This window comes from Takifugu rubripes, chromosome 21, assembly GCF_901000725.2.
Source record: "Takifugu rubripes chromosome 21, fTakRub1.2, whole genome shotgun sequence".
NCBI classification, from domain to species: Eukaryota; Metazoa; Chordata; class Actinopteri; order Tetraodontiformes; family Tetraodontidae; genus Takifugu; species Takifugu rubripes.
The window spans coordinates 7,744,643-7,759,990 of record NC_042305.1 but is presented as its reverse complement, the minus strand read 5'-3'; the positions used below and the strand labels follow the sequence as shown (position 1 = coordinate 7,759,990).

At 43.8% G+C, this 15,348-nt stretch overlaps 1 protein-coding gene and 1 non-coding gene across 2 annotated transcripts; one reads left to right on the top strand and one right to left on the bottom strand.

Annotated features, from left to right (window-relative positions):
- The first annotated feature begins 3,311 nt into the window (after window positions 1-3,311).
- mir219-1 (microRNA mir-219-1) lies at window positions 3,312-3,384 on the top strand. Its single transcript, NR_105372.1, has one exon. It is a non-coding gene; the product is annotated as a microRNA mir-219-1 (primary transcript).
- Window positions 3,385-11,371: 7,987 nt separating this feature from the next.
- tor2a (torsin family 2, member A) lies at window positions 11,372-14,709 on the bottom strand. Its single transcript, XM_003974677.3, has 5 exons — window positions 14,546-14,709; window positions 13,777-14,042; window positions 13,525-13,700; window positions 13,285-13,412; window positions 11,372-12,533 (listed from the first exon to the last, which is right to left on the bottom strand). Exons 1-5 carry the CDS (start codon window positions 14,664-14,666, stop codon window positions 12,289-12,291), a joined length of 936 nt encoding a protein of 311 aa, XP_003974726.2. The 5' UTR covers window positions 14,667-14,709; the 3' UTR covers window positions 11,372-12,288.
- Window positions 14,710-15,348: the final 639 nt, after the last annotated feature.

Here is a 15,348-nt window from a genome sequence, read left to right as displayed (position 1 = left end):
AAATCACATTTTCTTGACCTCAAAAATATTCCTATGGTGCAAATCCACACCTGAGGGTCTCAGCAGGGTTCACTAATGCCGTCTGTCTGAGTCCACGTCACTGAGTTTCACTGAGTAAACTAAAACCCACCCCATATTTAAAATACATATGGACTCAAAAATCCAAATCAGTGATGTACAAATCATTTTAAACTGGTTCAAATCAAATTGTCTGAAGTCTTTATTTAGGTTTCAGTTCTCTTGAGCTCACCCTGGTTATGTTTGGAGCACTATCTCCTGCATCCATAACGGGGCACCTGTGTTTTGTTAGAACTGGTTTTCCTGGTTCCATGTGGCACTCACTTCTCAAGACACAGTTACCCGTCTTGTTGCTGTGGTAACCGGCCGTATTAATGAGCTCTTGCAGAGGCATGTGGTGTCCCGCGTCTCAGGAGGACTGAAGCGGGGATGGTCAGTGATCAGGGCTGGTTTGGAGCCCTGCACCGCCTGTCTGTCTGCATGTTGATTACGGTATGTCCAAACAACCCTGCACAGGGCAGCGCCCCCACTGGTGTGGAGAGTTAGGGGGGTGTTCCTCAGAGTTTTGAGTTGGGTTGGAATGTTTCCTGACTTCCAATTTTGAGATATTGCAACTCTTTATTTCTCTAAACAAGTAAATTATTTATTAGTCCTAACATTCTATGATATAGAGAAAAAACGGCGTCCTGGTTTCCCACTGTGGTGTCTTACAGTGAGTACTGGGAATCTCTCAAGCACATCTCTCCGCGATGATGTGGCATTAATAACGCGTCCTTCTCCCCTTTCATAGTCATAATCTCCAGTGATCTCGGGCCTCCCACGCTAAATTATTCGTACAGGGCCATGAAAAGGCAGCGGTGAGGTCTTTTAAGAGGCAAATGAGCATCCAACGTGCAAAGATGTTCCCAGCAACGGAAATGTTAGCTCACCATACAGAACAGAGAGGAACAGAGAGCCCACATGACATGTCTGATGAGAGAGCGAGGAAAGGTCCACCATCACTCTACAGGCAAAGCCTCCTGGGTAATTTATTCCTTAACCCCTTGTCTCACTGTTTACATTTGGCTTTAAGTTGATGGTTTGGCACAAAGGGGGCTCACAGAGTGCAACAGTAAAGGCTGACATGCTGGATTATCATGCCTGGGATCCATGATGTAGGTCCCAGAAGACGGCGCAGAGACCACCAATTTGATTTGTCTGTATCTTCAAATTCAGGAGGAGAGAGGAAATTCCAGAATTACACAGGAACCAGGATGATTTTATAATTAGAGAGGAGTATTGATGAGGCGAAGTGAGAGATCAGCAGATCAAATCCACAGTGTGGTTTGGCTCTTAAATTCTCTGGAGTTTGGGAGCCCATATTGATCACCGCAGTCTTCTGTGTTACAGTATTGGTTATTCAAGGTTCTGGTTAGGGGTTATTAAAGACATGTTTACTCCAACAGAAACACAAGTGGATTGAATGTGACTCAGGCTGCACCGGCTCCTCTCATTGGCTCCCCTCAGCTCTTCCTTTATCCTTCTGTCATTCAAATTTCCTGAATGTCAGTTTAAAATTGATCATCTTTTATGAGGGAAGAAATTTCAATACTTATTTGAGCATTGGGAAATCTGGGATTGATTATAAATGAAAGAATCAATAACGTGATTGCAACTTTCTGTCAATGATTATGGGGATTTTTCTGTTTTTTTCATCATTAATTCAATACTTTTAAGAATGAATCATTTCGAGTTTTTATAAATTGTCACACAATGTGAACATTTGCAGATGGTAGCATAATCAAGATATTATTCTTCAATTGTCCAGATGAATGAATATTGGCAGCTAAAAACCTGCAGAAACCTTAATGTAAAGTACAAGTACAAAGCCTTAACTGAATTATTAAATGTTTATTTGCTAAATAAAATGTATAAAAGCTGTTATTTTTCTTGATGTAAAAAAGTTTTGAAAAATATTTGTTATTTTAGTATTTTATTCGTCAATTTACTTTCATTTTAAAACATTACAGTGCTGAAATGAAGACTGACAAATGCTAAAAATATTATTTATTTAATGGTAAAACATGTAAACCGGTTTTATTTGACAACATTTAATTATTTCACCTTTATTATTATTTTCCCCTTTGAAGCTGTGCACGTTATACTAAATCATTCCAGTTTTTTTTTTAATGTTTCATGAATCTTCTGCACATTTTGGTTTGTCATCGCTGAGGGCAACCAAAAGGGAAACTTGTGCGCGTGTGTGTGCGTGTGTGTGTATGCAGGAGGGTTAACATCGTGATCATTGTTCACAGAAGTGGAGGAAAAAAAGTGATGGAGAGAAAAATAAAAATAAAACTGTTGTATTTCTTTAAGAGGTTTTCTGCTCGACCATTCAGTCTCTCTCTCTCCCTCTCTCTCTCTCACCCTCTCTCATTAGTTCTCCTCCTCCTCTGGCCACAATGGGCATTTATCATCACCCCCGCGGTGCGTGTGCGTGCGTGTGTGCGTGTCTATGAATCTGTGTGTTTATTCAAATCTCAGTACCATGAGCGCAGCGGCCCCACTCCCGAGCTCTCTCTCGGTGACACGGACGCACTATTGTTGCGGGAGCCCCAGAAAAAGCCCCCCAGTCCAGACAGAGCCAAAGCCGAGCCGGCGGCGGCGCTGGCTGCCATCCTGCAGACCTTCCTGAGGGGGGATACTACCGCCATCCCTGCCCGCCTCCTTCCTGCCACCATCGGGTCGCTTCTGCCGCTGGAGTAGTCTGATTCTACCCTGGAACTACACACAGAGGAGCAGGTGCACCACCCTGAGAGACGTCCCCACCCTCGACATTTTCACCCTTTTCTTCTATTTTATCTCAAGGTGAAACGCTGTGCACCGGGGAAAGGCACACGTTACAGCTAAATGTACCTTTTTTTATAGCTTTTTTCGTTGGAGGGAGGAGGGAGGAAGGATGGAGGAGAAAGATGCGTCCTAACAGGTGCAGATATGGCGGAGAGGACTTTTGGTCCAAAACCTCGGGATTTCTCTGCTCCTCCCTCTGATCTCCAACTTGCTCTCTATCTGTGTGGCACTTGACAAGGGAAGCCTGGTTATTCGTGGGCCCTGGTTCGGTGCTGGGATCATTTAATCTCGATAAATTCGGAAGGTGCTAATGGGCAGCAGTAATTGGATAACGTGGCCTGCTGCTGGTGTGTGAACACGCTGCTGCTGCTGCTGCTTCACTCTGAGCTGAAGGTTGGATGGAATCGGACCAGCGAACGATCATGTGTCTTCAATTTATTTCCATTTTTCTGAGCTCTAGCAGCTGATTGTCCAAACGCAATTCTTGTGAAAATTCAAATCCTACCCGAGAATTGTGCCTGGACATCTGTTGCTGGACGCTCCTGCTCTTCTCTTTAGATGGAAAATAATAATGATCATAACCACAATAATCGCGTTTTAACCCCTCGTAGTTATCAGCCCTCTGCGTGGTTGTTATTTTCGATTGTGACTCCTTTGGTTAACTAACAACTGTTCAATAAATCGAATTCAGGATCGTTCGGTTGATGAACCGAAGTAGAAAAGTTTTACACTTTGGGCTGCAGATTTGGCCAAGCACAAAATAATAAAGAGAGATAATGAAGTATTTTACAAGGTGGGACATTTTTTCCAAGTTGTTGGAGTGAAACTAATATTTCCCAGGCAGGCCCAGCTCCGCAGCTCTTCTCTTTCTTCGCACTTTTCCTCTCAGGGAAGGTTTATTGTCGCTCCACTGGTGAGCTTTTGTTGCCGCCTTTTGTTGGCGTTTTGGGGATTATAATTTGCATAATTCTTCAGGAATGTATCATTTTAATTTTGTTTAACAAACCGTGACCTTTTCCAAGCCCTTTCATCCCTTTGATAAAGGATGCCATTACAAGCCAATAAAGACGGAATTCGTTTGTTGCTGATTCTTCTGTTGATGAATAATAAAGAACTAATGACCATTAAGAGAATCAGCATTTATTTAATCAATTGTTTTTGTAAATAGTATGGTTTTTTTGTCTTTCATTTGATATCGTCAGCATGAGATGTATAAATATTGCATTTTATATTCGCAGGGGTTTAAAATGATCGTTTCAATGTTTAATGTTTTTGGCTTTTAGGCCTCGTTATTTCTGTTCTACGAATAAAGTTTTAGTTATGGGACGTCTGGCAAACTGACATTATTCTTTACAACTCAAAAGGCAACTAAATTCGCGGTCATTTTACCCGATTTTTTATTTTTTTGTAGAACAAAACATTGATTGAAAACCTCTAAAGAAAATAAATCAGCATATTTCAAGCAAACATAAAATCCTCAGAATTAATTAAACGTTTTTTTGCCACGCTGCTGCAACTTTTTTCCACGGTTTGACTTCGTGAAGTTTCCTTTTTTGTATAAGAAGGGCGAGTGTGACATAAGAAGAAAGTGAAAAGCTGTCAGCAGCAGGATAAATCAGTCCTCAGTTTGACTTTGGCCTCTTTAGTGTTTTGGGACAGGGGTCTGTTTGATTTTCACACCAGAGCATCACCTTAACTCGGATGCTTCAGCTCTCCTCAGACTAATTTGCTGCTGTAATCCTCTCCCAGCATGTTGCCACAGGAGCCGAGCGGTTCTGGCATGGAACTCACAACAGTGGATTAAAAAAATGCGGGGAGGTGTGTGTGTTGTCTGTATCTGTGTGTGTTGTCTGTATCAGTGTGTGTGTGTGTGTGTGTGTGTGTGTGTGTGTGTGTGTGTGTGCGTGCGTGCGTGCGTGTGTGTGTACTGAGTCCAAACACCACCACCCAAGTTGGAGGGGGAAACACACAGGTTGAGCCTGAACACACACCTGGACGAGAAAGGGTTAAATTGCTTCTCAGGTCAAAGTTCATGAATTTAAAAAAATAAATAAATAAATTTAAAAGCTCTGTAAAATTAACTATGACCTGCAAATATTTCTTCTTTTATTTGTATTTAAAGAGGAAAATTTAGGATTACAGAAAGGGGCTATAAAAATTTAATAAAACATTTCCATTATTGTAGGAAAATAAAGTGAAACCATCAAAAAAATGTAAAAAAAAAAATCGAGATAATTGAAATGAAATATAATAAATTATCATTGACAAACATATTTAGATATTTATTTAGATATTTAAATGTATATATTTGAGTTCAATAATGTTACTATAATAATGCAAATTTTTTCTTGCAAATACATGAAAATGTGATTACCATTGTTGTAAGTTTAGAAAAACAAGTTGGATTAAAAAATATTTTTTCTCATTAAATTAATGTTAATCTGCATTTTTTTTTTAAATATATATATATATTTTCGAACAAAAGTGTGTGAAAAAGCCTTAACGAACACAGCAGAAACAGATTTAATTCTTGTTTTGGCTGAAACATAATCTTTTCCCACCTTTTCTGTGTCTATATGCTGAAAAATGGAAGAAAAATGGTGCAGCAGAAAGGTTCTGTCTGTCACTGGGCGTTACTGAGGTGCCGGAATGAAGAATTGATCAGTATTGACAGTGATATTGATGACAAAGATATCTAGAGGAAACAATTAGTGGAGCAGCGTAATGATTAGTGAGATCATTACAGCCATTTAGCCTCAGTGGCATCTGCTGATGACTGATCATTGGGATGGTCTTCAGACCCGATTTTCTTCTCGTCCCTTCTTGTGAACAGTGAGTTTCCTTATCAGATGAAGACTTTTTGAACCCTCTGCATCAGCACAAACAATTAAAATAAAATCAGCATCCCGCCCTCGGTGCTAAAGCAACAGAGACAGCTAACATGTTTGTCTGCCTATAAATCTTACCCTAGCAGATTTTTTTTGAGCACATTTTTAAAAATTGAGCTGTTTCAGCTGAGTCTCTGTCGCTGGGTCAGTGTATAAAGTCAGAGCACTGAAGACAAAAGCGATTTCACACGCTAACCCAAAAACTCCTCTTCCGCTCGCGGCCTCCATGTTGGATGGCATTGAGCAGCTCTCTTCCTGCTGTGCTCTGCTCCGGGTCAGTCACTTCCTCCTTCATGTCCTCCTCCTCCAACGCCATCAACCCTAAACAGTCACGTGACCAAAGCTGTGTCATCACTGTCACACACGCACATACACACACACACGGATGCAAAGTAAAATGCAGGGAGGTTGGAGAAATAATAAAGGGAGGGGACCGGATGTGGGCGGAGAAGGTGCTGGAGCATCACAGGGGTGACGTCACATCACGACCTTTTTCCCTATCCTGTCTTTCTTTGTACACGCACACACACAAACACACTCACAGACACACACATGCAGTAGGCGTATGAGGAATGTGCTTATTACAACAGCTATTTTCTGGAAATTTGTCAATTTGACTCAATGTATTAACTGTGTGTGTGTGTGTGTGTGTGTGTGTGTGTGTGTGTGTGTGTGTGTGTGTGAGTGTGTGCGTAGCTCTCATGTTAATCTGCATCATTTGCTTGTTAATAGCAGCAGTTGGAGGTGAACCGCCACCGTGCGTGCTACAAGCTAACATTTTATTGGGGTGGGGGGGAACTGCAGATGTCTATATGCTTGACTCCGCCTTCTTCGCTATTCTACTCTTTTTCGTCCTCCCCCTCAGACACAAACCGTGAACAGGGACCCATAACCAGAAAAGGGCACCCACCCAACGGTGCCGTTACAGCACGGAGAATTTGATGCTATTAATAGTTGATTTTGGGATTGTCTCCCACATTTCAGTGGCTGATTTCACCGCCATCATCGTCGACAGCCCTCCACCACCGCCACCTCAACCGTCACCCCTTTTATCAGCATCAAGCAGCCGCCGTCCTCCCCATACTGCACCACTGTTCAGCCCCATGCAGCTGCAGATGCACAGCTGCAGTTCGGCAGGGGCGCGGTGACATCACCGTTTCCCCCCAGCCAATCACAATCCTTGATTATTTTAAGCAACACTTACTGTTTGTGCACAGGAGGACATTTTGGCTGCTCTCACCAAAAGTCTTCTCAGGCGACGAGATGGTCGAACCTGGAATCAGATCCCTCCGTGGAGAACAGGTGCAGGAGGACTGCGGGACATTTTCAGTGTCACTCAATCAGATGCTTTGATTTCGAAATGCATGTTGCGCACGTTGATTTCTTCCCTCCTTTGTCTCATAAGAGGGAATTAATTCAGAAGCCACATTTATGTTGTCATTTATTTTGACATCCGTAAATTAGGAGGGAACAAAAGTGCCCAAGGAAAAATTGCGAAAAGTAGGAGAAAAAGGGGCAGATTTATATGTTTTCACATCAGTTTGGGTTTGACTTCGATATACATAATCTTTAATCTTAAAGAATACAATTATGGTAGATGGAGAACCCTCTCCAACATGCCAGATGGGAGGATGAAACCGTCCCACTTTTCCCACTTCAAACTATATCTAATGCTGAGCTGCCCTTGTTGTATGGGATCAGGGAGCCGAGCGGAGCAGCTGCAGACGTGCACCTCATCTCTCGCCGCATTATTACCATAATTTGTGGTGGGAAAGGAATGGCTCATCAATCAGAAGTGTTGGAAAAGTGACCACACCAAAGACGCCAGTGCCGCCGCTTCGGCAGAGGGCTCGTAGGGGTCAGCTGGCGTGCCTTGTGCGTTTGTGTGTTTTGTCATTAATCACTGCAGGTTTGAAGAGAACGGGAGGCGTCAAAGCCTTTATCCCCTCTTCACGCTGCCCCCCTCGCGGCCGGTGGCCTTCGCACCCCATCTGACCACCTCACAGAGGCCAAGGTCAACCCAGCCCCCCCAACCTCTACACCCAGCAGCACCCTCTCATCTGTGATCAGCGTTCACCAGGAGTCACCCTTCACCCCACCTCCACCCAGACACCCTCCATCCCCCGCCTGACATTCCCCCCGCCGCGTCCCCTTTGTCCACCTGTTGTCCTGGAGACTCAATTGCCGCCGAGACCACCCTTCAGCCGTGCGCAGTGGCTGTGCACATGTGTGTGAATGTGTGTCGGTGTGGCAGAGGTCAGAGCAGAAGCTAAAATAACAGATAATCCCAGGGAACACTGGTCAGGCCATGACACCATGGAGGCCACTCAGGGGCCAACATGAAGCCACAGCCCTGGACATCACAGCCCATCATCACACCTCATCTCCGTGGTACAAATATAAGAAATGTAACGCACAAAAGTTGAACTTCTTCCCTGTTGTGTCTCTAATTGGGATGATTTACCCCTTTCACACACACAACAGAAGCCTGGATGTCCTCAGAGGAAGACAACGGCCGTCTTCTTCCTGCACAATGCCTTTTAGAAATGTTGAAATAGGTGATGAGTTCACATGGAGTTTTAGCTCTTAATCCAGATTTGGTTTCTGGGAACCATCACACCACAAGTGGAGCAGCAGCCTGTCATGGCGAGTTTGCTTTGCATCCAAGTTTTGGTGGCACAAGCCTGAGGATCCAATCCAGAGGGCGTCTGTCTGCAGAAGCTGCTGCTGGAGGTACCAACATTTCTGCCTTCTTAATGCTGCGAATGACCACAACTGGCCCTTTTCCAGCGAGTTGACGCAGCATTTTAAAAATGGAGTTTGGTGGTGTTTTGCTAATGTGTTTACTCGATCGATGTATATTGTATCACTGGCACATCCTTCTGTGGACCCCAAAACTAGAGCGGAGTTACGAAGGAGTTCCTATAACTGAGAAACGACTCACACGCTTCAGACCACCCTTGGTTGCGCAACTATGCTGCAGAAAAATCACACCAACACCAAAACTTTTGATTTATTTTGCAGAATGTTGGTCATAAATACCATTAGTGGAACCCCCTGGAGCACTTTCCATCACTCAAATGTCCAAGTAACTGGATAGGTTTCCCGCCTACAACTACTTCCTGTCCTTCATCGGAATATCATTTTCAGAGGTGATTGACAGGGAGGCGAACTGTTCACGCCGGCTACGCTCTTTTCTCTCACCACTGAATTAAAAGTCATGTAGCAGTTTCCAAGACATGCTGCAGTTATATTAGATAATATCAGTTTTAAAAGAATAATGTTTTCTATGAGGCTTTTAGAGCCTCGTTGAATTATTCTGCCCAGTAGAATACAGCAGCTTTGTGACCAGCCAGAATTCCACAGAGGCTCGTAGCTGTTTCCAAATGTCTCCACATTTGGGGAAACAAAACACAGATAAATTGATCACTTACAGTAACAATAAGCAGTTTGGATTTCAGAGAAAAAAAATCTTAAATCACTCAAAGAAAGACTCAAAGAGTCTTCCTTTAATTATTTTTAGCGTGATGCATTCAGGCGCTGCTCTCAAGAATGGACAAAACAATTACGGGAACGCTTCGTTTATATTTTGGTGGCCTGCTGCCAAAATGGCCTCTGCAAATGAAAATTGCTGCATAAATTAACTCATTTTTGCGAAGCGGTCGATGGTCATTGAATGTGTTATTGCTCATTACATAAGCACACAGCAGTGGGCCATGATCTGAGGCACTCAAACGGCTTTTCTGACACTTTTGAAGGGTTGCACATGAGGTTCGGCCCAGATGAGGTGACGATTGACTGATTTCAGTGGTGCAATGCTAAAGAGCCTCTACTGCACTTTCTCTCACTCTGCATCTTCCTGTGACTCTTACATAATGCACATTTTAAACATTTAATCAAGGGGAACATTTATTTCAACTGGTCATTAAATCTGAAGCATAAATTTAACAATGACCACAGACTTCCCGGGATGGTTCTAGTATGTATCCAATTCAAGTAACGTGGGGAAAAAAACACAATTAACATGTTTGATCATTTTAAAATGCATTTCTTTGGTTCTAATGTGTTGAATAATCAGAAAATCTGCTTGTTGCAGTTGTTAAATAGATGCAGTAAAACAAAAGTGTAATACTTGTGTATTTAGAAGTAAAAGTTTCAGAACCCGGAAGTAAATCCCCATTCTGACTTTGCTCTGCACACAATAGCCACTCTTTAGATATGATGTCTCCTCCTTCTGGACACCAGTAAACTATTTCTCACTGTTGAGCTTTCACCCGTGTCGGCGCTCCATCATGGACCCTCCGGCTGCAGGAATTTGAGAGCTGGGCCCGTTCCAACTGTCCCAAATGACTGCATCCACAAAAAAGGATTTAACTCTTTGTCACGATTGTCCCCTCACACTCTGGTCTGTAGGGGGAAAAAACTCTGCAAGGCTCCCTAAAACAACCGCAGCCCTCCTTCACCACCCTCTACCCTGACCCACCCCCTCATTGTATACACCCACCCACCTCTCCTGCCCCTACCTCTCTGCTGACCCCGGCCGCGTGCATAAAAGACCCATCAGAAGTATCGCTGGCCACATTTACAAGTGAAAGAGGCCCAATAATGGAGCGGTTAGAGAGAAGAATGAGGAGACAGAGGGGCACTCACAGATGTGGAGGTGGGTGGGGAGGTGGGGGTGGGGGAAGGAAGGAGCAACGTCCCATTGTTACCAAACACCCCTCAATGGAGGGGAGGAAGAAGCCAGGGCTGAGAGGGGGTGACGAGGCAATGCCGGCTCTCTACACCCAAACGCTGACAGAAGTGATGAAGGGAGGAAAGAAGAAGAGAAAGTCAAGAAGAAGAGTTGCAAACACGTTTGTTGCGCAACTAAACTCAAAAATCGGGCACGTTTGGAATGTCCGTCCGTCACTGTTGGCAGTGACGGAACCGAGCGGTCAGTCCAGCTGTTCTGCAGGGAGCGTGTGAAAGCAGGCCCCAAGGTCAAACACAAACGTGTGTGCGCGCACGTGTATCAATGCATTATTATGTATGCATATGTGCGTCTCATTGTCCGGAGCACAGCGATGACGTTGCAGCAGCTGGGCTGAGGAGGCCTCTAAGCTGACCTTTGAACCCCCCCATCTTCCTCAATCTGCCTATGTGGTGGTGCGCATGTGTGTGCACGTGTGTGTGCGCGGGTGGGTGTTGATAAAGTCATCATGGCTGGATCACAGTGAAGTGAGGCCGATATGGGAGGCTAATGAAAAGTTGGGGTACAATCTGAATATTATATATTCTGATATGTATATTGTATTCACCCTCTGTACTATGTACAGGTATACAGGGGCTGAGTATCCATTTACCTGGATTATTGTAAATATACATCCTCTTTGTATATTCCAAATTCTATTCTATTGTATCTTATTTTTCTCTGCGTGCTCTTGCTGCATTGTAAATTTCCCCGTGTTGGACAATAAAGGACCTGAATCTGAATCTGAATCTTTCAGTTCCAAATATAGGTTTAAGTACACGTAAGTAAGTGTCAATAACAACGATGTGTCACCCGTTTGATGCAGGTTTTCATACACCTGATGACCCAATCAGAGCATTAAGAGTGGCGACTGTGGTGGTTTAAAACCTGCAGAACAGAAGGCTGAGAGGAAAAACAGCATGGTGTGTTATTTATTATACTGTATGCGCACAAGTTAAAATGACCTTAAGAGGAAGCTGCAGTCACCAACGTCCTGGCAACAGAGCAAATAGAGCATGTTTGAAATGCCACATGTCGACAACGCATAATGTAGCTCACTGTGACAGAGGTTAAAGATTCCCCATGTGTTATAAAGATAATAAACACAGAATCTTAGAGATTTTACCAATCAACTAACTTTGATGAAAAGGGTTAGGGTTAGAATATTAAGGTGTGTGCATTATTCTATTTAGAGCTCTACAACTTTACAATTTAAACTTTATTTTTGCACTTTTAAGTGAAATGCTGTTTATGTTTTCCTACTATTACCTGTTGATGCAACAGATAAATAACACCAATATGCTTGAAAGTGATAAGTTCACTAACAAACACGGACATCTTTTTAAATCAGGTCAATTTTATCCACCACATTTTAAAGTGGAGTTGTGCGTTTAAATACAGACAAAATAGTTACAATATTTTATATTTTAAAAAAGTAATACATAATATCAATTTCGGAGAAGTAAATTCTCCAACTTTTGTCCGAGCTGCTCCGCTTCACGCATGGAAATTCAGTCTCTGCTGCCACCTACTGGTAGGAAAACCAAACTGCTCCGAGTCCGCCCGGCGGAACAGCAGCACAATGTCTTCAAGGAAAATCCAACTTTTGAGCTCACACTCGGGCGTGCAGGAGCCGTTTCTGTACCGATGCTTAAAGTATAACTTTCCAAAATCACAATGAATCTTGCGAGTTCAATTTCCCTGACTCGACCTACAGGATGTGTCTCTGACTCTGAATCTCTGTTGATCTGGTGTAGCTCTGAGCTCCAATGGATGGACTTTTTTAGTAGTTCCCACAGTTAAAATCAGCTGCTCCTCCACTCACAGGAAGAGGTTGATTTTTGCTGTGACAGCCTTGCAACCAGTGGAAGAGAAGTAGTGTCCCTGGAAGGGAGTGTACGTCATGGCGCCCCCAACTGCTTCCACTACGTCATCGCGGGAACACAAGCCCTGTGAGCAGAGCTGCGAGCGGACGCAGCGCTCCACGTGGTGTCGGCAGAGCGGCAGGAACGGCACGAAGCGGGTGATGAGCCTCTGCTGAATGATGCTGGAGTTGAAGAAGCCACCTGCAGAGAAAGAGGAAGCCAGACAGATGGACCCCTTCAGTTCCCTTCGTCTGACATCACCGGAACTTACAGCAGCTGGAACGACGCTACAGTTAACTGGCAAATTGGCTTATTGGATTGATTGAATGGATGAACTGATGATCCCAACATCCATCCATCCATCCATCCATCCTCTATCGCTTATCCGGGGTCGGGTCGCGGGGGCAGCAGCCTAAGAAGAGAAGCCCAGACTTCCCTCTCCCCAGCTACTTCTTCCAGCTCATCCGGAGGGATCCCCAGGCGTTCCCAGGCCAGTCGAGAGACATAGTCTCTCCAACGTGTCCTGGGTCTCCCCGGGGGTCTCCTACTGGAGGGACATGCCCTGAACACCTCACCAGGGAGGCGTCCAGGGGGCATCCTAACTAGATGCCCAAGCCACCTCATCTGGCTCCTCTCAATGCGGAGGAGCAGCGGCTCTACTCCGAGCTCCTCCCGGATGGCAGAGCTTCTCACCCTATGTCTAAGGGAGAGCCCAGCCACCCTACGGAGGAAGCTCATTTCGGCCGCTTGTACCCGTGATCTTGTTCTTTCGGTCATTACCCAAAGCTCATGACCGTAGGTGAGGGTAGGAAGGAAGATCGACCGGTAAATCGAGAGCTTCGCCGATGATGAACAGTAAAAGCCAATTGAGAGTTTTGTCTGTTAGCGTTGGCAGGCCTGATTTAAATGGCTTCTTCTAAATTACCAGGAATGAAATCTGAGCCCCACTTACTTGTGCTGCTGTTGTGAACTGTTTGTGCGAGGGCTTCCTGCAAGTCATGCAACTTGATCTCCTCTCTGTCCCGTCCAGCCTGACGGTTCTCCAACGCAACTCTGGTAATCACCTCCTCTCCAGTAGTGCTGTGGGAAGAGTTGAGAAAAGGGAGCAAAAACTATGGATTAAGTCACAGCTCATAGAAGCAAAGCCTGATTTCAGACTGAAAGTTGTTAAATAATCCAGATTGTTAAAGACCCAATAAAGACGTAGATGGCCTTGCGGTAATTAGTACGAAACACAACGTGTGACGGCCCCAGGAAGGGCTCCAAGACATCTACGACACCTGGAGGCATCTTCTCCATCTCATCAAAAAAGAAGACTGAGCGAGCACATTCCGTCAGGTTGCCCTGCACCCAGCTCTTTAAGTCCTCCTGTCAACAAATAAACAGAATTTCAGCCACACAAAAGTTCTAATAAGGAGCAGAACTGTGCCAATTCCTAACTTACTCGGTACTGTTTTACCCGGTCAGGTAAAGGGAAGTGCAACGTAGGAACAAACTGATGGACATATGGGCTGCTCATTGCTGACCCATACAGATGATTTCCCAGCATGGAGCTGACCAGCGTCTTTCCTGTCCCTGAAGGGCCGTTAAAGGACAGAACCAGGGGACGGTCTGGGTTTTTATTCTGGAGGAACTTTGCCACCTCCTCTGAAACAATATCCTGGACCAGATGTTGTCCATAAAGGTTTCTGTAGAGGTCCCATTCCAGGCCTGGTCAGGGAATAAAAGGATAACGTGTTGAGACCATCGATAAGTGTTTCTGATGCTATTCTGATAAACAGGAGAGTGTGATAGTGGTACTACCGACTCATTTTGAGGTAGCTAATGTAATGTCAGTAGTAGTAATGTCAACATGACACTACTGTCCTTGTAGATATTTCTTTCAGGCAACTATACAAATAACTAAATCACTCCGGTTAGTTAAGATGACTCCATCATTTCGGTGTCTTCATTAATTCAAATGCGAATGTGAAATGATACATCAAATGGTTTGAAATAACCAACTGAGAACACCACATTTACCGTAACAACAAGAAGAAGCTAGCTAACGTTCTGTTGTACCCGACAGACTAAAAGACTGACCAACAAATAAACAAAAATAGAAATAAATAACGTGAATATTGGTGAGTTGTGCCTTGAGTCCAGCCGGCGTGATAACAGGAAGCTACCCTTGTCATCATAGATAAGCTAGCTGCGACAGCTTATGGTCTTACCTTTAATATTCGGTTTGAAATCGCAGTTACAGCTGTCTGCTATGGTGCAGTAGAGCTGCTGTAAAACGCTGTTAACCGGGTTAAAAAGAAATAAAAGCTGTACAGACAGGGTGGTCAACATTTTACCTGCCTATTGGCAGAGCAACGTCTCTGCGGATCACTTCCGGGCCACTCAGTTGTAGTTTTTTAACTCTTGCCTCAACATAGCCTCCACAGTGAAAGAAGCGAGTAAGAAAAATACATTTCCCAGAAAGAAGAAAGTACCGGGGGAGGTCATAGTCGTGTGTTCCGACCGATGAGTCAACTTCCACGTTGTAGGATGACAGTGATCACGGTCCAAAGACAAAGACATGCTTTTTAAAAACATTCGGGTAAATGTGTGTTTTAAAGGTATCTATTCAAACAGAAAATTGATATGAATGTACAAACTGTATAAATGTCATTTAAAAAATATTTAGTTTTAAATGACATATTCTATTTTTAGAATTCTCAGTCACCCAATTTTTTTATTAGAATCATGCATTCATACTATGATGACTTTTGAATCATATATTCTATATTGCATTAGTGTTTTTTCTCCTTCTGCAGGAAAAAAACAGAGAAGGAATTTGTGTAATATGATTGGACATATTAAAACAATAATTACATTTTTTAAAAAATTCTGGTGCCAAGTGAGCTTGTCATCAGTTAGCAGCTATATTCAAGTGTACATCCAACCTGTGTCCCCTGGATGATGCTCAGCAGTCTGTTGCCAGAAGCTCTTTTTCACATTCCAGGTTAATGATACTGTACATGTGTTTACC